At 45.0% G+C, this 21,937-nt stretch overlaps 3 protein-coding genes across 3 annotated transcripts; 1 reads left to right on the top strand and 2 right to left on the bottom strand.

The window, feature by feature from the left end:
• Positions 1 to 879: 879 nt before the first annotated feature.
• Positions 880 to 4,975, bottom strand: LOC114354787 (uncharacterized). The gene is made up of 5 exons (XM_028307348.1): positions 4,768 to 4,975; positions 2,507 to 2,599; positions 1,901 to 2,038; positions 1,579 to 1,792; positions 880 to 1,427 (listed from the first exon to the last, which is right to left on the bottom strand). The coding sequence occupies exons 1-5, from the start codon at positions 4,797 to 4,799 to the stop codon at positions 1,143 to 1,145; spliced, it is 762 nt and encodes a 253-aa protein (XP_028163149.1). The 5' UTR covers positions 4,800 to 4,975; the 3' UTR covers positions 880 to 1,142.
• Positions 4,976 to 5,445: 470 nt separating this feature from the next.
• Positions 5,446 to 17,972, top strand: ALiX (programmed cell death 6-interacting protein-like protein AliX). The gene is made up of 12 exons (XM_028307312.1): positions 5,446 to 5,664; positions 5,874 to 5,992; positions 6,814 to 6,941; positions 7,582 to 7,735; positions 8,343 to 8,467; positions 8,683 to 8,784; positions 9,049 to 9,762; positions 10,108 to 10,224; positions 11,648 to 12,007; positions 12,414 to 12,678; positions 13,834 to 13,970; positions 17,163 to 17,972. The coding sequence occupies exons 1-12, from the start codon at positions 5,465 to 5,467 to the stop codon at positions 17,250 to 17,252; spliced, it is 2,511 nt and encodes an 836-aa protein (XP_028163113.1). The 5' UTR covers positions 5,446 to 5,464; the 3' UTR covers positions 17,253 to 17,972.
• Positions 17,973 to 18,402: 430 nt separating this feature from the next.
• Positions 18,403 to 21,604, bottom strand: Cdk2 (Cyclin-dependent kinase 2). Its single transcript, XM_028307347.1, has 4 exons — positions 21,594 to 21,604; positions 20,180 to 20,375; positions 19,836 to 20,112; positions 18,403 to 18,620 (listed from the first exon to the last, which is right to left on the bottom strand). The coding sequence occupies exons 1-4, from the start codon at positions 21,602 to 21,604 to the stop codon at positions 18,403 to 18,405; spliced, it is 702 nt and encodes a 233-aa protein (XP_028163148.1).
• Between the last annotated feature and the right edge of the window lie 333 nt (positions 21,605 to 21,937).

The following is a 21,937-nucleotide window of genomic DNA, read 5'->3' as shown; positions in this document are numbered from 1 at the left end:
AAAACCGCACATCGATCGTTCGTCGCACGGTACCTGCGGTCGCGCGCGAGTCCCGCGGGGCCTGCGGGTTGCCGTTGGCGTCGCGCGTGGGGCTCGCGGGGCCCGCGCTGCCGCTCGACGAGTCCAGCTCCAGCGACGACTGCGACGCCACCGAGCCCGACTCCGAGCGCGCGCCGCTGCCCGCCGACCCCGCCGACGCCGACCACTGCAACACAGTCGCGTCAGTGAGCGCCGCGCTCGCCGCCCCCCCCGCCCCGCCGCCGCCGGGCCTCACCTGCGGCCGCGAGTCGGAGCCCGAGCGCGAGCTGGAGCGCGGCGGCGAGCGCGGCGCGCCCGACGAGCTGCTGTCGCTGCCGCTGCCGCGCCGCGAGCCCGCGCCCGCCCCGCCCGCGCCGCCCGCGCCGCCCGCCCCGACCGAGCCCTCTGCGGACAGAGATTGGAACTCCACTTAGTGGTGCCTAGCCTTGTGTTCTAAAAAAAGATAACTTTTAAAACTTATCTTTTGGGACCTACCAGCGCTTCGTGACATCTCTAGGCAACTAGGACGAGACGCGTGATGCGACCCGGATTTGCAGCTCAGAACCCGGACATGAATGTATAGATCGTGCCATCCACAAAGACGCGTCCCACCAATTTTTGGTCGAGGGAAGCGCGGGGTGCGAGGAGTTTGATCCGAGCAATCCAAGCGTCATTACTGTAGTGTGCGTGTGCGATAATTTAGTAGATTGTACCGATAACACCTACAACCTAAAAAATCTGATTTGCCCCCCATGGGGGGGTAGGTCATACCCATAAGGGTAAGGGTAGGGGGTACCTAAGTCATACCCAGAAGCTGGGTATGACTTACCCCCCCCCCCCCCCTGAAGCTGAGTACGCCCATGCGGACATGTCAACAGGTTTTTTAAAAACTTATTTGCGTCACCCGGAATCAGTCTAAGAATTAATTTTTTAAAGCCGGACTACAATTATTAATGAAACCCTGCCCGGACACCCCGAACGCCCTCTAAAAACTAGGACAAATCGGGGGAAACCAGAAGAATGGCAACCCTATTCGAGACAAACAATGGCAAATACTGAGAAAAAGCAACTATAGTCAGTTGTCCTTGCCAGTCATTATTAAAAAAAAGACATTATGTACTTAATTATAATGACATTCGCATGAGAAAATAAACATCAAAGATCACGTTTTTTGCACGTGTAGTTTTAAAAAGTTTTACAATGTGGAAGCACTGGCCGTTCCATTTGAACATTGATTCGGAGAGCCAGCCCTGACGAACGTAAAGGCGGGAGCACTGACCGCGCTGGAGCTTGTGGCGCAGCAGCGGGTAGAAGCCGCGCGCTGTGGCGTTGTGCGGCTCGTACTGCAGGATGAGGCGGCAGTACTTCAGCGCCTCCGCGTACTGCCGCCGCATGATCGCCGACAGGAACTGCGAAACACGCGCTCGTAATTACGATTCAAGTTAACATGTGCAACCAGTGCAACTGAGGCTATGAAGCCCGAGATAACGAAACTGGTTTTATGGATGCTCGCGGTTCATCATTCACATCAGAAAGCGATCAAGCGAAGGGTTCACTCACCTCTGCGAGGAATTCGCTGGGCGCCGAGAGCGCGTCGGCGTCGGAGCAGTCGTCGGGGCTGGTGGAGTGGCGCGCGGCGTCCATGGCGCCCGCGCCGGCCGGCAGCGTCACCACGAGGCGGCGCGCGGGCGGGGNGCGAGTTGGGCAGCGGGCGCCGGAACACGCGGCGCCGGGCGCGCCCGCGGGGCTCCGCGCGCCGAGGCCGCCGCTTAGGCTTGGCGGCCGGGCCCGGGTACCTGCGCAGACGGCGGTGAGCGGGGCGGGCGGGCGGTAGTCACGGCGCGGGCGGGCGGTACTCACGGCGCGGGCGGGCGGTACTCACAGGCGCGGGTTGGGCGTGTAGGCGCGGCGGCGCGGCGGGCGCGGCAGCTCGCGCGGGGCGCTGCGCAGGCGCCGCGGCGCGCCGAGGTCGATCACGTCCACGCGCTCCTCCTCCGCCTCGCGCACCACCACCTCTAGTCTGCAACGGATCGTTTTGACGATGGCCGTTAATGTTCTGCCGCATGTGTTGTTCGACAGACGCGTTATCTGCCTGAAACACGCTCACGGCGATGCACGATGCCCCGATCGAGAGGCTGAGTGCGACTTCGATTGTCCTGAAAAGCTAACTAATGCTCACAATGGCTGTGAGCATTAGTTAGCTTTGCAGCAAACGCAAGTATCTCACATTATTATAAAACCCTCTATATAATATAATAGGCAGCAGGCATTAATGAAACACCAGCTGCAGCCAGTAGGTACAGGAGATAAAACAAAGAAGCTGTACGAATGAAATATCTAAAACAAAGGAACGCTTCGAAAGTGCTCGCTCGCGCACTTCCTGGCTGGGGGCGCGGACTTCATTAGGACAATCAGTGCCGCCCACCCTCCACCTCATTTTCTGCTCATTATTCAAAGTTCAGTTTAAATATTTCAGAAACTGGCATACCTCTTAGGCCGTTTATCCGCCTGCTTGGGTTGGGTGACGCTAAAGTCTTTCCAGCTGGGGCCGCTTAAGTGGGTAGGCGCAACCTCTCTGAAACTGGAGTAAAGATTACTTAGTTAACTACTTACACAATAATAAGATAAAAAAAAATCCGATTGCCTAAGGGAAACCGTTGATCATTGTCATTGTCTTCTTTCTTTCTTGCTTTTTCTTCTCTTGTCAACCAAAAGACTACCATCTTTCATTAGGAAAGGCCTTACCTACACTTCTGTCTTTTAGTTATGTATAATGCATCTGTCTCGCTTTTATCAATTTTAAGTGTAGAAGAAAAACTGGAATTTTAAATGGGATTTGGTTGACAAACGGGCGCAAATATCGTAATAAAAAGTAATAAGTAATCGATTTAAATAAAAATCGATTATATACATATAACGTTTAACCGTTTATTCCCGATGTCCCCCACTATTTGTCCACCACTGGTGGACATCGAGAAAAAAAGTTGCAATGTCCACCAGTGGGGGACAGCGCTACTGAAATCTTCCCGTTGGGCCCTACTGGTGGACACTGAGAAGAAATGAGTTGCTCTGTCCCTCAGTGGTGGACATCGAAACCAAAAAAGCGTTCTTTCGGGATATAGTAAATCGGGTTAAGAATCACAGATAAAAGTATCGGTTATTGTTACGATTAAAATAAGGTGGTGCAACTCAGCCTAAGCCTATTGTGGTAAAGCAAAATATTATTTTACAGTGTTAGTTATACTAAACATCAACTAGGTAGGTAAATACACTTTTAAGTGCCTAATCTCGGTTAGGTATGGAGCGTGTTATGCAGCAGTAACGTCAGGAAAATAAATGAGTCTTGTTGTACTTAAGTAATCAGTAGTTTATGGCGCGGTCGCAACTCGCAGTGGGTCAGCCGGGCAGCGCAGCGGAAGCGAATAACTCACGCAAACTTTTTACTACCAAAAAGCAATGGAAATCTCAATATTCGACCTAAGTACAGAAAGAAGAATGCTCATGAATTAAAGTTAGCATGCACTCGGCTCGGGCCTCGGGGTCACGCTATGTGCACGTGGAATTGTGGACTGAGTGATCCTTTCTCCAACCTTAACTATACTACTCTATAATCAAGGAAGTTATTAGTAAAATTATCAGTGGTGGATTTACCAGCAGGCTGAAGGCGCTGAAGCCTAGAGCGGCAAATTCTAAGGGGCGGCAGATTTAGTTCACATTTTTCTTTTTTATTTCGATTTACAATTAATAATCAAATTTTTCCTCACACAAAATACGAATTTCGGAAATTGGAGAGAAATGAAAATATTAATGCGATTCAGACTCGCGCACGATAAAACATTTATGAATAATGTAAAACTATAAAACCAGTGTTCTAGTCCTTGAATAAAACAAGTTTATTGAACTAACATTCACATTTTCAGTGAAAAAATATATCGACCAAACAACTGCAATGGGCGTTATTGTAGTCGACGCGACTGCTGACTTATTCCCACTGACATTGCACACGCACACGGTTATTAATACCTATGTGTACCTACACTTGAAGAATTAGCAAACTACCTACTACGACGCAAGGCATTTCCTATTCCTTCGGGTAGGACCAACGTTTATCTACCAAGTAGTACTGACTGGCCTTTAGTACTGCAGATGTTTTTGTGACTACTTATTTTGCGTATTTACAAAAAGGATAAGTATCTATTCCTATACACGTTAGTGTATTGAAATGTTGTGACCAAAACAAAAGCACATTCGAGCTGTATCGATTGTAGGAGCAACAGTTTGCCACGTAGCTAGCACGGTTATTAGAACCCGTTGTAAATGCAACTACAATTTACTCTGTGGATGTCATGGCATCCGAAAGTTTTAGCTAGAACGCATTAGTTAGCATACGACTTACTTTTGATGTATTTAGATTCACAGAGCTAGACCAAGGAATCACAGCTCAGATACGATAGGTCACGATTTTCACACGAGGTGCCACGGCGGCGCCGACCGGTGGACTCCGAGTCTCCGAATCACGCTCGGAATGCTACGGCTACGGGCCTACGCACGCCGCCGGTCCAAGCTAGTGCCAGGCATCGCGCATGCTCACTACATTCTTGGAGAAGGAGAAATGTATTGTAAACCTTTCCTCGTTTCCTCTGAATGTAAAAGCAATGCCGTAAACATTGAACCCGTGTTATAGTGACGTTTAGGCAAGCCAAGAACCTGTTTAACGAAAATACGTATGAACTACTTAGGTACACTTACTTTCTTCCAAATTGCTTCGTTTTAATCACCATTTTAGTCAAGATTCACAACAAATTTATCCTTTTAGTTGTACCTAATATTTTTATTCACATGACGGGCAATCAATACAAGACACCGTGAGCCAAAACAATTGAATCTCCCGCCGCCGTCATGAATGCCGTCATGATGACTGTTTTTTAAGTTTCATTTTTCGCTTCGCGTAACTGTATTATGGGCAATGTTTTAATAAAAATTGTATGATATCAGTGCTTTTAATTAATTGTGGACTACACAATACACATGTTTAAAATTAAATGATTTCCGTGACCCCGTCACAATACGCACGTTTAAAATTAAATAATTTCGGTGCAATAGATTCCTATCATTATTTTGTTAAATTGCAGTATCAATTTACACAGAGCGAGCACATATTTAATTTAACATATTTAGTGTAGTTTAAACAATGATTTCTTTGCTTATTTTTTTGACAGATCATTGATTTAAATGCATGCAAATGCACAAATTAATGTGTCGTGGAAATGGGGGCGCTACTTCCAACTAACACTGTCAAATTCTAGCGAATATAAACACAGATTTCATTAGTTCCATTTTTGTCCACCAGTAAGTTTCACTTGGTGGTATTGTAAAAAAAAAAATATGTCATGTCATGTCATTTTTCATTTTACGGAAATAGGTACCTTTTCAATCATTCGTAGAAATGGCTGAGTTGTTGTCGGTTCCGTTAAAAAAGTCTTCGGACGTTGATATAGTTAAGCCGTTGAAAAATCTTATTCAATCGACGTATAATTCAGATAAGGGCACCGAGGACTACAGCGATGCTCTCAACGAGCTCAGCAGGTTGAGGACCAACGCTATCTGGAAAGTGTTCGAGAAGTCTTCGCTCGAGGTTATTTACAGGTAAATAGCGCAATATTTGTTAGCTATGAGTCATCTAGATGATCATTGAATCATTACTAATATCTTAGCTCCTTTATAGAATCAGTTTTTAAATCGGTATACCGAAACAAATGTTTATTATAGAGTTGGTAATGATGTCATTGTTCTGAGAGATAAAAGCTTAATTGGCTGTAGGTAGTTTTATAAATATTGTGTTTCATTGTATGCAGTTACTATGATCAGCTCGTGGCTCTTGAGAAGAAGATACCACCACAGGAGGTGCAAATCCCATTCAAATGGAAAGATGCTTTTGATAAAGGCTCAATATTTGGAGGGCGGATGAGTCTTAGTGAGTATTTCTAACTCTTAGGCTGAGTAGCACCACCTAACTTTGACCATAACTCTAACGATAACCGGTGTTTGTTGTATGGAGTTTGACAGATTTTTTACATTTGTCAAAGTTAAAGTAAGATGGTGCAACCCAGCCATTAGTCATGAGCATTGCACTAATGTAAGTCAAAAATAATTGATAATTATATTAATAAATGTGAAACTCTGAATGTATTGCGTTCATGCATGAACCGATTTTGATGAAATTGGGTATAGAGATAGTTTGAATTTTTAAACATTATAATGCACAATAGTAATAATATTATGAAGAGAAATAAATAAATAGTTTTTCTGTGACATACAATATTGAGGCAGACAGAAGCTAGTAGTTTTTGAGTCATTTGATTGAAGAATTTATTAGTAATTTGTATAAAATTTTTTTGGTGTGTCATTTCATGCTATTTATATTGTGTTTAACTAAGTATTGTTTGTGTAATATTTTTTTGTTTGCTTCACTTATTATTTCCAATAATGGCGAAAGGAATGGGTGTATCTTTTTACCTTTATAAATATCAAAGATAATTTATTTATTTATTTTATTTATTTATTTATATTAGGAAGACCAGGGTTTACATAATTGATTATTTTACAGTTAATAACACTTGATAACCACTTATAGGTCCCCACAGATAGAATTGTGGTGGATATTTAAAGAAATTATAAAAACAGATAAAATTTATACGATACACGATACACCTAATTTAGCTGTTGAAAGGGGTTGCATTATTGATATTCAATTTACAAAGCATACTAATGGAAATGCATTGGGCACGTGAGCAGCGATCAGCTCGCTGGCGTACGAGCGCATGTGCGTGCTGTTCAACATGGCGGCGCTGCAGAGCGCGCTGGCGGCGCAGCAGCCGCTCGACACCGAGGACTCCCTCAAGCTGGCCGCCAAACTCTTCCAGGTTTGCTAATTCTTAAACCTTCTTTGAGCTTTTCTTGACTATTTTAATAATTAATATTCAAGAGCAGTGGTATATGTCACAACTGCTGACTGCTGAGCCAATTGGATACATCATAAATATTATCTTTACTACTAATATTATAAATGAAAACGAAAGTAATTCTGTCTGTCTGTCTCGCTTTCACGCCTAAACCACTGAACCTGATTTTGATGAAATTTGGCAGGGAGATAGTTTGAGTCCCGGGAAAGGACATTGGATAGTTTTTATCCCGGTTTTTGAAACAGGGACGCGCGCGATAAATTTTTGGTAAAGTTTTTCTGTGAAATTCCACGCGGGCGAAGCCGCGGGCGGCAATTGAAAAGTTGCTGTTCGTTAGTCTCACTAAAATTCGAGATAGGCTGTATCGATTTAGTTTATTTTGGTTTTAAAATGTACGTCGTAGTCCAGGGAAATTTCACACGATAAAAAAATCGTTTGTGTTATAAAAAGAAAAAAAATGGCGCTACGTACCTACCATTTTTTTCAGTCAGAAATATAAATATTGAGTCGTCTAAAAAAAATACGGTTTTCATCAGTCAAACCCAAGAGCTATGAAAAATGAAAGTTCCTCACGTACATAATCGAGAGTATCGTGTCGCAGCAAGCGGCGGGCATCTTCACGTACCTCAAGGCGAACGTGATGCTGGCCGTGCACCAGGAGACCACGCCCGACCTCGCGCCCGACACGCTGGCGGCGCTGGCGCAGCTCATGCTGGCGCAGGCGCAGGAGGTCATCGCCTACAAGTGCATCCGAGGTGACCCACCGACTGTTTGAACTACAGGGTGGAATTTTGTAATGCCACCTGGAGGGAAAGTACTTTTAATACTGTAGATAGAAAATTTTACTCAAAGAAAACATTCCTTTATTTTTGAATAGAAATAGAACTGCATTCAAAGATTTCCAAAAATTTGTATGAGACACCCGAGAATCGAACCAACTAAAATTTGTTAAAAATTACACCCTGTATTTTTATTGCATCGATCGTTAGGGTTAAGTTTATGGATGAAATCTCTCTAACAAACTTGATAAATTAAATGAAAGAAAAACCATGAAATCTTAAATTATTTTTATTATTTACAGAAAATTATATGGTATGGTAGTGGATTTTCAAAAATCTTTGAATGTGCAACGTTGGGCGTTGGGACGATTAAATACGCGCATACTACAAATGCAGTTCTCTTTGTTTTCAAAAATAAAGGAATGTTTTCTTTGAGTAAAATTTTCTATCTAAAGTTTTAAGAGTACTTTCCCTCCAGGTGGCATTACAAAATTCCACCCTGTATATTTTTTGTTGGATACGACAATTTATTAATTTGAGATCGAATTTCTTTATGAATCGTATGATCCGCGTGTGCTTGCAGACGAGATGAAGGAGAGCATGGTGGCCAAGGTGTGCGCGCAGTGCGAGGAGCTGTACACGGACGCGTTGCGCGCGCTGCAGAAGGACGCGCTGAAGCCGCTGTGGGAGCGCGACTGGATCCCCACGGTACGCCCGCCGCCGTAAGATACGACTTTCATGTTTTGGATCACGTGTAGATCTGGATCTCTGGCTCGTTTTCCGGCCGCAACGCTTGAAATTCTTACAGAGTGGACGTGGGAGGCCCGGAGAGCGATGAACGGTGCGCTTGTTTGTTGTTTGTTCACGGGCGGGCAGTTTTCACGATTCCTTGTCGTAATTTAATATAGCTTGTTCGCTTTTAGGTGACTGCAAAACAGATGGCGTTCCGTGGGCTCACTCAATTTTACCAGAGTTTAGTCTGTCGTGCCAACAAGAGCGTCGGAGAGGAGATTTCGCGGCTGCAGGTATAATATTTTATTCATAACTAGCGGCCGCCCGCGACTTCGTACGCGTGGATCCCGTTTTACCCCCTTCGTCTATCTTACGCGGTTTAGATTTTTTCGTACAAATGTTTTTTACCGCTTACTCCCGTTCCCGTGGGAATTTTGCAATATCCTGTTGTAACTAAGCTTCAAGTTTACTAACGACGTGCCGAAGGACGCGTCCCTACGTTTTCGGGGGGTCGCGTCCGTCGGCAACGAGCGCCCTGTAACGCGTCGCGTGCGCAGCTGGCGGTGGAGCTGCTGCGCGGCGCGGCGCGCGCGGGCGCGGCCGGCCCGCTGCAGGAGGCGGGCGCCCGCGCCGCGCGCCACCTGGCCGAGGCCGTCAAGGACAACGACTTCATCTACCACGAGCGCGTGCCCGACGCGCGCGCGCTCGAGCCCGTGGCGCGCGCGCCCGTGGCCAAGCCGCTGCCGCCGCAGGAGCGCTGGGCGGCCGAGCGCGACCTGTTCGCGAGCCTCGTGCCGCTGGCCGTGCACCAGGCGCAGGCGGCCAGCGCGGCGCGCTGCGGCGAGCTGGCGGCGGCCGAGGTGGCGCGCCTGCGCGAGGCCACGCAGCTGCTCAACGGCGTGCTGGCGTCGCTGAACCTGCCGGCGTGCGTGGAGGCGGCGGGCGACGGCGCGCTGCCCGCCTCCATCCGCGCCAAGGCGGCCGACGTGCGCGCGGCCGGCGGCCTGCCCGAGCTGCAGCGGCTCATGGCCGAGCTGCCGGAGCTGCTGCAGCGCAACCGCGACATCCTGGACGAGGCGGAGCGGCTGCTGCGCGAGGAGGAGGAGGCGGACGACGCGCTGCGGCGCCAGTTCGCCGAGCGCTGGGCGCGCACGCCCTCGGCCAAGCTCACGGACGCCTTCCGCGCCAACGCCGCCAAGTACCGCCAGATCATCGACAACGCCGTGCGCGCCGACAACATCGTGCAGCAGAAGTACCAGCAGCACCGCGAGGTCAGTGTCGCGAGAGAGACGGTTTGAGACACGTCACATGTCCGAAACGCGTTCGTCCTCTCCTCGAATGCATCTCAGAGAACGTAACGGACGACGTCCCACGCTGAAATTATTTTGCAAGCTCGACTCTTAGTCAAAAAAAGTCAAAAGTCAAAATTTCTTTATTTGTTTAGACTAATAAATAGTTCTTACAAATCGTCATTTTGCTCTTAGACTTAGAGAGCCCTATGTTGCCTAAAATGTTTTAAAAAAAAATGTTTGATCTATATTTTCACTATTGCGGTTCACATTCGATCCTCGCGGTGGCGCTGAACGATTTCTCACGCGACCTCTGGGAACTTACAGAACATAGCGCTGCTGAGCGGCAGCGAGGACGGCATCACGGCGGGCGTGCCCGACGCGCCCGCGGGCGCCGGCGCCGACACCGACGCCGCCGCCACGCTGCGCGAGCTCATGCGCGAGGTACGTACCGCCCGGCGGCTCTCCGCTCTCGGTGCGACACGGCCGCGGACTCTCAAAAAAATAAAAATCAAAAGTATTTATTCAGTTTAGACCACAAGTGGCACTTATGAACGTCAAAATATTATTATAGAAAATAATAAAAAAAGAAAAGGTAGCCTTCTGTTGGACAGGCTGGAGAGGATGGGTATCAGGGGAGTCCAACTCAAACTGTTCCGTAGTTACCTTTCCGGTCGAAGCCAATGTGTCACTATAAATGGGATTATAAGTTCTGAACTGCCCATTGAGTACGGTGTGCCTCAGGGAAGTATATTGGGCCCCACCCTCTTCCTGGTGTACATCAACAACCTGTGCGCACTTAGTATACCACACTGCAAAATCATCTCTTATGCAGATGACACTGCACTTATCTTTACGGTACGCACCTGGGAGGAAGCCTTTCTTAATGCTCAGGCGGGGCTAGATACTGTCTCTCTATGGCTCCGACATAACTTACTTACCCTAAATATCCAAAAGACCCACTATATGACATTTTCAATAAATTCCGTTTCCCCAAATATCTTAAGCAATCTTAACTTATTTTCCCACAACCATGCCAATTCACCCAGTCTCAACTGTAACTGCCTCAAACTTTCTTCTGCCGTTCACATCAAATACCTGGGGGTAATTATTGATAATAGGCTCACATTTAAACAGCACATCAGTACCACCTCCGGCAGGTTACGAAAGCTCATGTTTGTGTTTAGATCCTTGCGCCATGTCGCTGAGCCTGACTTAGTTAGAAAGGTCTACACAGCTCTCTGCCAGTCTCTCTTACTTTATTGCATTACCTCTTGGGGTGGCGCCAGTATGACTGCCATGATTGTGTTAGAGAGAGCTCAGAGAGCAGTTTTAAAGGTCTGTACGTTCAAGCCTTTGCTTTTTCCGACGTACGAGCTGTTCCAGTATTGTAAAGTATTATCTGTACGCCAGCTTTTTATTCTGCTTACTATAATGAAGCAGCACGGGGCTATTAAGTATGACCCTAATATCTCGCAGTCACGACGAAATTATCTTGTAGCTCGCTCATCTTTCAAGACTAGTTTCCCTAAACGCTTTTTCTCTTACCTAGGCCCCTTCTTGTACAATCAACTTCAACGTAAACTGGATACACACACAGGTCAGGTTTTAGTCGGTCACGTCGAGAGCGGAGAGTCCTGGTGTTCTGTAATACAGGCTTGCAGCCTAGCTCAGACACCAGTCTCCCGCAATCTAAGTGTCTGTCCACTACATTTATTATTGTAATTTAAGATAATATTAAACCTTACATTGTTAACTTTTAGATTTAGATTGTGGAGAAAATAAAGAAAAGAATTATTATTATGGGGCACTTTACATGTCTCCTTATCTTTTGGGCCCTATCATTGAGCCCTCCACTGGCCGGCAGGTGGAGGAGCTGAAGGCGGAGCGCGACGCGACGGAGGCGGAGCTGAAGGCGGCGTCGGTGGACCTGCGCGCGCAGTTCGAGGCGGCGCTGGCGGCGGACGGCGCGGTGGACGAGCCGGCGCTGTCGGCGGGCGCGCTGGGCGCGGCGCTGGCCCCGCTGCGGGAGCGCGTGGGCGCGTCGCTGGCGCGGCAGGAGGCGCTGGCGGCGCGCGTGCAGGCGGCGCACGCGGCCTGGGCGGGCGCGGGCCGCGCGACGGGCCGCGACGAGGCGCTGGGCCGCCTGTGCGCCGCCTACGACGCCTTCCGCGACCTCACCGGCAACCTCAACGAGGGCGTCAAGTTCTACAACGACCTCACGCAGGTGGGCGGCCGGAGCTCGGCCTCGACGTTGTGCGTTAGGTGCACCCCAGTGACGCATCGTATCGTTTTTCCTCCATTAATTGCAGGAGTGTAGCGACTTTTTCTCGTGTATTCGAGATCCGGATATTTATTTGTGACCAAAACAATTGCAACTCGTTTTGAGATAAAAATAAATACTTTCTATTGTAACAATATCGACAAACGGCGGACGCTTTATGTTTTGCATTTATAACGTAACGCGACAATTTGGCGTCCTCTGATCACCCATGGATAAGACGATCCGGGTGATCGAAGCGGACTCCGGATTAATTAATATTTTAGTTTCCTTCGATCACCTACGAATAAATCACACCTCTGAACGGACACCCTGATAAAATAAAATAACAAACAAAACGTCTCCGCCGCAGCTGCTGGTGGCGTTCCAGAACAAGGTGTCGGACTTCTGCTTCGCGCGCAAGACCGAGAAGGAGGAGCTGCTCAAGGACCTCACGCAGGAGGCGTCGCGCGCCTCGCCGCGGCCCGCGCCCGCGCCGCCGCAGCACCACGCCGCCGCCGACGAGCCCGCCGCCGTCCGCCNGGAGGCGCCGCCGCGCCCGCCGCCGCCCGCGCCCGCCGCCGCCGCCGCCACCTCACCCGCCGCCGCCGCGCTGCCCTACCCGACTCAGCCGCAAGGTCAGTGTGTTGATGACGGAGGTCTTGCACGACTGCGTCACGTTCTTGTAGATTAAAAAACAAATCACGGTCGTAATTATTGCTAGTGCCTTCACGATCTGCAGCTAGAGAGTTGAAATTTTCACAGATTATATTTTTCTGTTGCCGCTATAACAACAAATACTAACTGAACATTGAATTATATCAATCTAGTATGTATGATCGAAGGTCCTTGCCGGCGACTCAAAATTTCATTCAGTTTTGTTAAAATTTTCGCGCCAAATGGTTAAATTGTTTTATCTACGGCTTTAAAGCCTCGAAAGAGTAACTGTAACCTATTATTGATACCGTTGGATTAGAGCTCGTGAAGTACTTTTAGGATCAGTAACCAGTTTTACGATTTATTCTGTAGTATGTACATATTATGTGGCTGTACCAAATGCATGATAGCTGGAAGCATTGATTTTTCGAATAGATTCAGTTTATTCTGTAACCGATTATTGATACCGTTTTATACAGGGTGTTAGGTAAATGGGTATATGAGCCGACACTAGCCCATGTTAACATAGGCATATAAATGGTATGGTGAAGTCAGAAATTTGATATCATCATTTTAATTTTTTAAATTATCATACAAAATAAATTTTATAAAATCCGATTTGTATGAAAATTAAAATAATTAAAATGAAGATATCAATTTTCTGACTTCATCATACCATTTATATGACCATGTTAACATAGGTTAGTGTCGGCTCATATACCCATTTACCTAACACCCTGTATAGATCATGAAGCACTTTCAGGATCAGTAACTATTTTTTTGATATCAAATAAAGTTTAGAAATTATCAAGTGAGATCACTTATCGTTTCCATCCTGTATTTTTTTTTATTCGGAAAACCAACAGCAATACAATACAAATAATGGGACCTTAAATTATGTATCTAAATAGAGCAAAGTCCCACGATTCTGCAACGTCAAGTGGCGAAAAATGGGCGAAATACATTATAATATAGAGCCCCAGTGACGACGATATCAGTGGGACAACTATAACATGTGAAAATTTTTCACTGGGTACGAAATATTAGTTCATTTTGAAGGACGGTCTTACTTCCTTGTAAAACGAAACTCGGTCTTACGAGGGTAAGTGAGGTGTGTAACTCGTGTCGTGTCGCAGGCATGCCGCTGCCGTACGGCGCGCCGGCGGCGCCCTACCCGTACTACGCGGCGCCGCTGCCCGCCATGTACAACCCCTACGCCACGCTGCCCTACCCGCACCACGCGCCGCGCATGCCGCCCGCGCACCAATACCAGGTATTATCCTTACGTAAGAAAACGTAATAACTTGTATATCCTGATAAAAAACAGTAATAATGCTAAATAACAGGCGATACTAAAAAATACATAAAATACCAAGAAAATGGCAACAAATAATAAAAAAATGTTATATTTCGAAAAAACTGCATTCTAGCTCGTGTTATTTTGGTTATTTAATTTCGTTCGTTCGTTTCCGCCGAATGAAGTCTACTGCCGGACAAAGGCCTCCTCCAAGTTTTCCACAATGCGCGGTCTTGCGCTGCCCGGTTATTTATTAAACTCCAAATATTTTATCAGGATATACCTCTTAGTTTAAAAGTTATTACCTACGTTTTCTAGCTCTTCAACCGTTTTCTTTACAATAAGTAATGGAGAAGTTTCTTAATGTAGAAAACATAATATTTCTCTGAATGGGATTAAAAACATTTAATAAAAACTGCTACTAGGCAGCATTTTTCAAATATAACAGCGCGAGCGGCAACCATACGAGGTCGTAAAGTTGAAATTCGTAAAGAGCACCTCGAAATATATAGAAATACCAATTTTCATTGCTCTCGGAAAACTTTCCAGGTATAGGTGTACCAGAATCTCATGGCAAACAAAAATATTGGAAAAGTGCNGGCCAGCGCGGGAAGGCGGCGCGGTAGTCGGGCAGGCGGCGCGCGCCGGCCCACAGCGCGCCGCCCGGCGTGCCCAGCGCGCGGAACACGCGGAACAGCTGGTCGATCTCGCTGTCGCCCGGGAACAGCGTGCGCCCGCTCGCCTGCGGACGGACCGAGAGGTGACGGGCGACCCAGCATTTATTTTTGCTAGGTTAGGGTTGAATAGAGTTTAAGCACCGAACGATATTAAGGATTTACGCCCGTATTCACAAACGATGCTTGCTTATGTGAAGCAGCAAATCGAACGCATAGCGTTGAATAGAGCTCTGTGATTGGTTCGTATGTCACCCTATGCGTCCACACGCACTGTGAGACCACATAGTAATGTTTGTGAATACGGGCGTTAGTAAATGTTCATTTTGTTCGGTGCCTAAGTTGTTCCGAATACAGGTTTAAGTTTTGACTTGAATTTAGGGAGGGAGGGAAAATGCATGGAATTCAAATACATAATTATTAAATAAACTTGCCGCATTTGTGGATCTATGGCAAAAAATGTGCCTACTACCCGTTCGCGCTAAGTTTGCCGGTCCGTGGAATGCGAGTCCCCTCCCCCAACCGCGATTAAACGCAATTAATGTGTCTTATTTTACGCAAATACCAATGATATTATATAAAAACAAAAGCAGATATGTTAAAAGCGCTCACGCTGTGAATACTCAAATACGTCCCAATTGGGACGTCTTGTGTTAAGTCTTCGTGTGGCCTGCGTCGTGCGCAATCGCGTGCGTACCACACCGTAAGTTCCTGTGTTCTTACCAAAATAAATAAAAAATGCCATCGTGTGTGTTTCGAAAGTGTACCAATTGACTCTAAAGTAAACAAAATACAAGGGATCTCTTACCACATGTGATTATGCAAAATTATTAAGTACTTATACACTCGCGAGCAAAAGTATGGAATCACTTACATGAAGTTGTTTCCATGCGAACTTGTGTACTAACGAATTTGTTACGAACAAAAAAAGTGGCACCATTTTAAAGATTAAACTTTTATCTTTAAATTGATACCAAATTCATTTAAATCACATCAGTATTTAAAAAGATATCCCGGCTGATGTGAAGAAGTAACAAAAAAGACATCTATGAACTGTTTGATACGTCGCGAGTTGCGGCCTATTTACCCCTTATAAAAGCACGCGTTTTCGGATTTTTGCTTTCACACGTTGATTCATACACATCTCCGCTTCTTTTGACACTTTACCTGGGATTCTACACCTTCAGAAGCAGCACAAATCGTTGCACTATTGCAAGAAGGGCTCAGCCAGCGAGCTGTCGCACGTCAGCGCCACATAAGCCNTATAGGTGTACCAGAATCTCATGGCAAACAAAAATATTGGAAAAGTGTGTTTTTCATATGGCAATTGTCTATGGTTTAATTGTCACCTGTCAAAGAAAATTATGAAATCTGTCAGCCGCTGCAAAATTTTTGTAATCTCTTCTTGACTATTTGTTATTTTTGTGAAAAAGTCGAAAAAGTTCAAGCAAGGCATATTGTTTTCAATGTGAATTGTAAAATAAGGCATAATTCAAAGTCGATCTTTGATTCTAAAACGCGTCGTCGAGTTGACAGTAAGTTGGACTGAAATGTTTTGATACATTTAGTTTATTACCCAACTGTGTCAGAAGGAGGGTTGTGTTTTTTTATATTATTCTTACTTAATAGCTGCTTTATCGGGGTTTTCAGGTATATCTCACAAATTGGTGCAGAACAGATGTTATAACCATGTAAAGAAAATTGAAAAAGATTTCATAAAGCAAGATTGAATAATGGAGAAGTTTCCAATTTTTTTCTTTGAAATAAACTCGAAATAAATATAAGTAGAACTAATAATAATTGTGAAATAATCATGAAAATATCTCTACAAATAAATAAGTTACAGGGCCCTAGAGTTGCGCATAACTATTCACGCCATTTTGATTGGTGTATTCACACAGTCATTCGGTGTACAAACAGTAAATCACCCCTGATCCAGCCAGTTCATTTTTTTTAATCTAGCAGTTTTTAATTTTTCAGCTAGGGTCACTCAAGATTCTATTTTAGTAAAATTTTGTAACCTTTTTTTTAAATAACCCAGACCTGGCCATATACAAAAAGAACGGCACCGCCTATGTTTCAGTTCTACGCAAAAATATGTAGGTAATTCAAATAATTAATTTCTCAGACATTTCTTTTCTCACAGACGATTTATTTAATTTCCAAGACATTTTCCTATGTTAAAAACCTGATGTATAACAACATTCTTCATACACATACCTACCTAAAATGTATATTCGTACTTCATGTTCATTAATATTAGTCATAAAAGTAAAAAATTAAACAGTATCAAGATCGTTTATTCCAATTTCCCCAGTATTGCTCTCAACAAAGTTTATTTTCCCTATTTGCCATGAGATTCTGGTACACCTATAAAGCCATTATATGTATCTTCTGTGAAAATTTTGAAAACCTTGTCTAATTTTCGATGAAATAAATCAATTTTATAACTGTCTACGGCAACGAGTCTAACGCAGACGTTTCTTGCTCGCAGCCCTACCAGTACCCGCAGCAGCCGGGCGGCGCCGGCTACCCGCAGCCGCCGCCCGCCGGCTACAACCCCTACGCGCCGCACCAGCAGTAGGCGTGACACGTGGCCGCCTCCGCCCACCAGCGTCGATTTGGCATTCTTATTTACGACTATTGATATATCGATCGGATAAGCGCTTAGATCTAAGGAATGTGAGATGATGCGTGCGTCTCTTATCGTTGTGAAGTACGTCTCCGCTTCTCGGAGTTAATTGTTGTTCGAAAGGCGATTCCGCTTGTAGGCGTCCCGTGGGCGCGCAGGAGACGATATTAGACTTGTTTACATCGTTTTGGTGCGACTTTGTTATGGTTTTGCTGTGTTGTTTATGCATTTTTATGTAAGGCTCAAACGAAGTTCATTGATTTCATGCAGGGAATGGGTCTGAAAACGTTTTCATTGAGACGATAATTGCTGAGAGAATTAATTTAGTAGAACTTTTATCAAAATATTTTGTGCTTTAATTTTCTGTAACGTAATAATTTTATACTTTTTGACTTGAGATCTTTAATTGTTATAGTCGGTGAACTGTGATTACCTGCCTTGAATCTTGGATCGTTGAATCAATTTTGTTATTTACTGGCCTCCCCACTATGCATACTAACATGCACGATATAGAGAACTAGTGAAGGCACACAATTTATAAAAACAAATGTTATGTAAAATTAACCATTTTAATAGTATAGGGTATTATTTTTATATTTAGTTAACTTATGCGAACCATATTTTATAGTATCCAATGAAATGATAAATTAGGAAATAAATATATTTTTTAAAGACCATTATTTAATTTTTGTACTTCCTCAAGAAGTACATCTGTCATTTTTGAACATGAGTGCGCCTGAGGCGGAGATTCACAGACCAGAGCAGTCAAGTATTATTAATAATAATTAAGCTGTTCCAAACTTCAGGCTATGTAGTCGGTCTCGGTATTGACTTAGGGTAAATGTATCAAATAATAAAATTTAAGTTGTATTATTTTATTCCCAAATCTGAGACTGGGCTGGCTGTCGGAAAAATAACGACCTTATAATTTCTCTGTTGATGCTCTGTTCTGCGCGCTGCATCCTCACAACCCTAGCGGGTCGATACACTTAATAACAAATATGCAACATATTACATCCTTCATAATATTACAACTAGCGAGTCACATTCAATATCATCTAATAACACTTTACAAACTAGCACTTTGGCACCGGCACAACGGTCAGTCGGGCGTGGCGGCGGCGGCGGCGGCGGCGGCGGCAGCGGCGGCGGGCTCGGCGGCGGGCTCCAGGCGCGGCGGCACGAGGCGCGCGTCGCGCAGGTAGGGGTGCGGCAGCGCGGCGCGCGCCGACACGCGCTGCGCCGGCTCGTAGCGCAGCATGGCGTCGAACAGCGCCGCCGCCGCCGCGTCCGCGCGCAGCGCCGGCGGCAGCAGCAGTTCTTGCAATAGTGCAACGATTTGTGCTGCTTCTGAAGGTGTAGAATCCCAGGTAAAGTGTCAAAAGAAGCGGAGATGTGTATGAATCAACGTGTGAAAGCAAAAATCTAAAAACGCGTGCTTTTATAGGGGCTAAATAGGCCGCAACTCGCAACGTATCAAACAGTTCATACATGTCTTTTTCGTTACTTCTTCACATCAGCCGGGATATCTTTTTAAATACTGGTGTGATTTAAATGACTTTGGTATCAATTTAAAGATAAAAGTTTAATCTTTAAAATGGTGCCACTTTTTTTGTTCGTAACAAATTCGTTAGTACACAAGTTCGCATGGAAACAACTTCATGTAAGTGATTCCATAGTTTTGCTCGCGAGTGTATTTTCAATTATTTATGCAAACAATCAAGACGCCATGCGCCATGTTCAACTTAAGAAAGAGAAAGCGATCTTGTTTTGACGTTAGAGCGATAAGGATGCGTGCGCTGCGGACATAGATTAGTTAGTGCAGAATCGTTAAAACTATAGCTATCTCTTTCATTTGCGTGCTATTTCGTATCTTTTGTTTCACTTATCAGTTACATTTGTCAATGTGTGCAATTTGGAATAGCTCGGCACGGATTAAAATCGTAATTTCTATGAACGTAACATATCTATAGTTCTATAATATCATTGGCAAATACACAATTTTTATCAATAATAATAAATATTTTAAATATAGTTTGTTAAAGTTATAGACGCTTTTTTTCGAGTGACGTCATATCGCGAACGGATAGTACTCGCCTTTCGAGTGCACCCCGCGAGCTCGAAGAGGGCAGATGAGAATGAAGGTTTTGTGAGCGGTCAGTTGAGGAGTGGTTGGTTGTCCTTAGTTTTTATCTTAAATGTTTATTGCTATTTAGTACCTGTGTGATTAAATAATAAATAATATATTTTTCAAGTCACAATACGATTTACGAAAATGTGCAATGCCCCATGAGCAGAACTTTATTTTATTTTTATTTTATTTTATTCGGAAAACCAACAGCAATACAATACAAATAATGGGACCTTTCATAGCTGTAATGGCGTAAAACGCGTTTCCGAAGCGTCTTTGAATGGGTAAAACAAATAAAAAGAGGTGCACTTCGCGACAAGAACGTGTAACCCGTGGACACGCCGCCTCCACTCGAGTCACGTCGCCTCGGTGTGGGCGATGCGGCCGTACTCAGGGACGCTCACTCACCATCTCCGCGTAGATGCAAGCGAGGCTCCACACGTCCACGGCGGTGGAGTAGAACTTGGCGCCGAGCAGGATCTCGGGCGCGCGGTACCACAGCGTGACGACCTCGTGCGTGTAGGCGCGCACGGGGATGCCGAAGGCGCGCGCCAGCCCGAAGTCGGCCAGCTTCACGCGCCCCGCCGCGTCCACCAGCAGGTTCTGCGGCTTCAGGTCGCGGTGCAGCACGCGCTGCGCGTGGCAGTACGCGATGCCCTCCAGCAGCTGCCGCAGGTAGCTCTGCGAACAACGAGCGCTGTAGTGTCGCCGGCTCGCGGGCCCGGGCGGACCGCGGGCGGTCGCGTACCTTCACGAGGTCGAGCGGCAGCGGGCCCCGGTGCAGGTCCATGAGGCGCTTGAGGTCCATGTGCAGGAACTCGAAGACCAGGTACAGCTTGTCGCCGGACAGCACCACGTCCAGCAGCTGCACGACGGCCGGGTGGCGCAGCTCGCGCAGCACCGAGATCTCGCGCAGCGCCGTCGACGGCACGCCCTCCGGCTCACTGTGGACCGACGCGACACGCTGTTGATGCTTTTGTTTCAATTTTAAACAATAATGTACTGCATGAATTCAAACATTGGTGCATAATTAAACATGCTCTATAGGGGGGCCGGGTGGACTGCACCCACCCCAAAAAATGGTGTAGTGCATACCCCAGAAAATCTTAGAAATAGTAAATCTATATACTTTATGATACTACTCCCCCCCTCCTCCCGCGCTTCCTCATGTGAGGGTCCAGCCCCCCTGAAAAATAACCCTAGCTAGATACACCGATGAATATGATATAATGTGAACAAAAACAATTGGTGACTGAGTTTGTTGCGGCGTTTCTTCTCAACACTTGCCAAATGTTGGTCTCGAAGCGCTGGTAGGGTAAAAAGATTATGAGACATGTAGAGGCTCCTTAAGAGCAAAATATTTGACGATTTGAAAGCTATAATAGTCTATGCAAATAAAGAAATTTTGACGTTGACTCTGACTTTAGAGGCAGTTGTAAGTCCTTTGCTTATTAACAACTAGCTTTCAACCCGTGTGGAATTTTGTCTGACACAGAAAAACTTTATTGTGCACGTCCCTGTTTAAAAAACCGGGATAAAAACTATCCTATGTCCTTTCCCGGGACTCAAACTATCTCTGTGCCAAATTTCATCAAAATCGGTTCAGTGGTTTAGGCGTGAAAGCAAGACAGACAGACAGTTACTTTCGCATTTATAATATTAGTATAGATAACTACTAAATTAGTAAAATTACTGGTAAAGAGTGACTTTAGATCCTAAACACTTAATAAAAATCTATTCAGATATAATTTTAAGATCAAATCACCTGTTGCATTACATGGCCAAAATATAAATTGCAGAATCTTTAATCTACTCACAAATATTGGTGAAATGATTGTGGGTTGAATATTCTTTAGGCTTTTCTTAGCTATCTGTATTCATGTAAGCTGCATGTTTTCCAAATAAAACAAATGTATAATGTTAAAAGCACAAAGTTATTGTTTACGAACGGGTTGTATTTAGGATCAAATTGAAATATGTACTTATTTATGGGTCATTCCACAAAAATGTGTCAACTCTTAGTCCGCGCCACATTTCACATGGAATATTTGTTAAAATATTATTCCAAAATTGTTAAATAACAGCTCGCAATGTGTTTTATTCATTACCCATTTAATTTTTAAAAACTATATTTCAAACATCTTAAATTCCTTTTAAATTACCCAAATGTCATTCCCTAGGCACGTCCGTACTCCAAAAGTTTGTGTTTTGGAACCCATATTTATAGCAACTTGATCCTTTGTTTTAATTAACGAATAATCTATTTAAACGTATATTACACCAAATTCTCTTAATATTTTGCAGTAACAATAAACAATAATTTGATTTTCTTTAGATGAAAAAGAGTCCACAGCTTTTAACGTCATTCCCTCGCCAAGCACTGATTTTATTATTATGCGCTTTAATATGTATTTAGAGTGAATGACATTTAGCTAAGTTTAAAGTAAGATACGAAGTTATCCTCGGACCATACTGGCTTTGCGGCAGCCGTTTTAATCTGCGTTAA

The sequence above is a fragment of the Ostrinia furnacalis genome, unplaced genomic scaffold (genome assembly GCF_004193835.3).
Source record: "Ostrinia furnacalis isolate ACB-3 unplaced genomic scaffold, ASM419383v2 OfSCF2162, whole genome shotgun sequence".
In the NCBI taxonomy this organism is placed as follows: domain Eukaryota; kingdom Metazoa; phylum Arthropoda; class Insecta; order Lepidoptera; family Crambidae; genus Ostrinia; species Ostrinia furnacalis.
The sequence above is the reverse complement of the archived record's forward strand: the minus strand, read 5'-3'. Positions and strand labels throughout refer to the sequence as shown.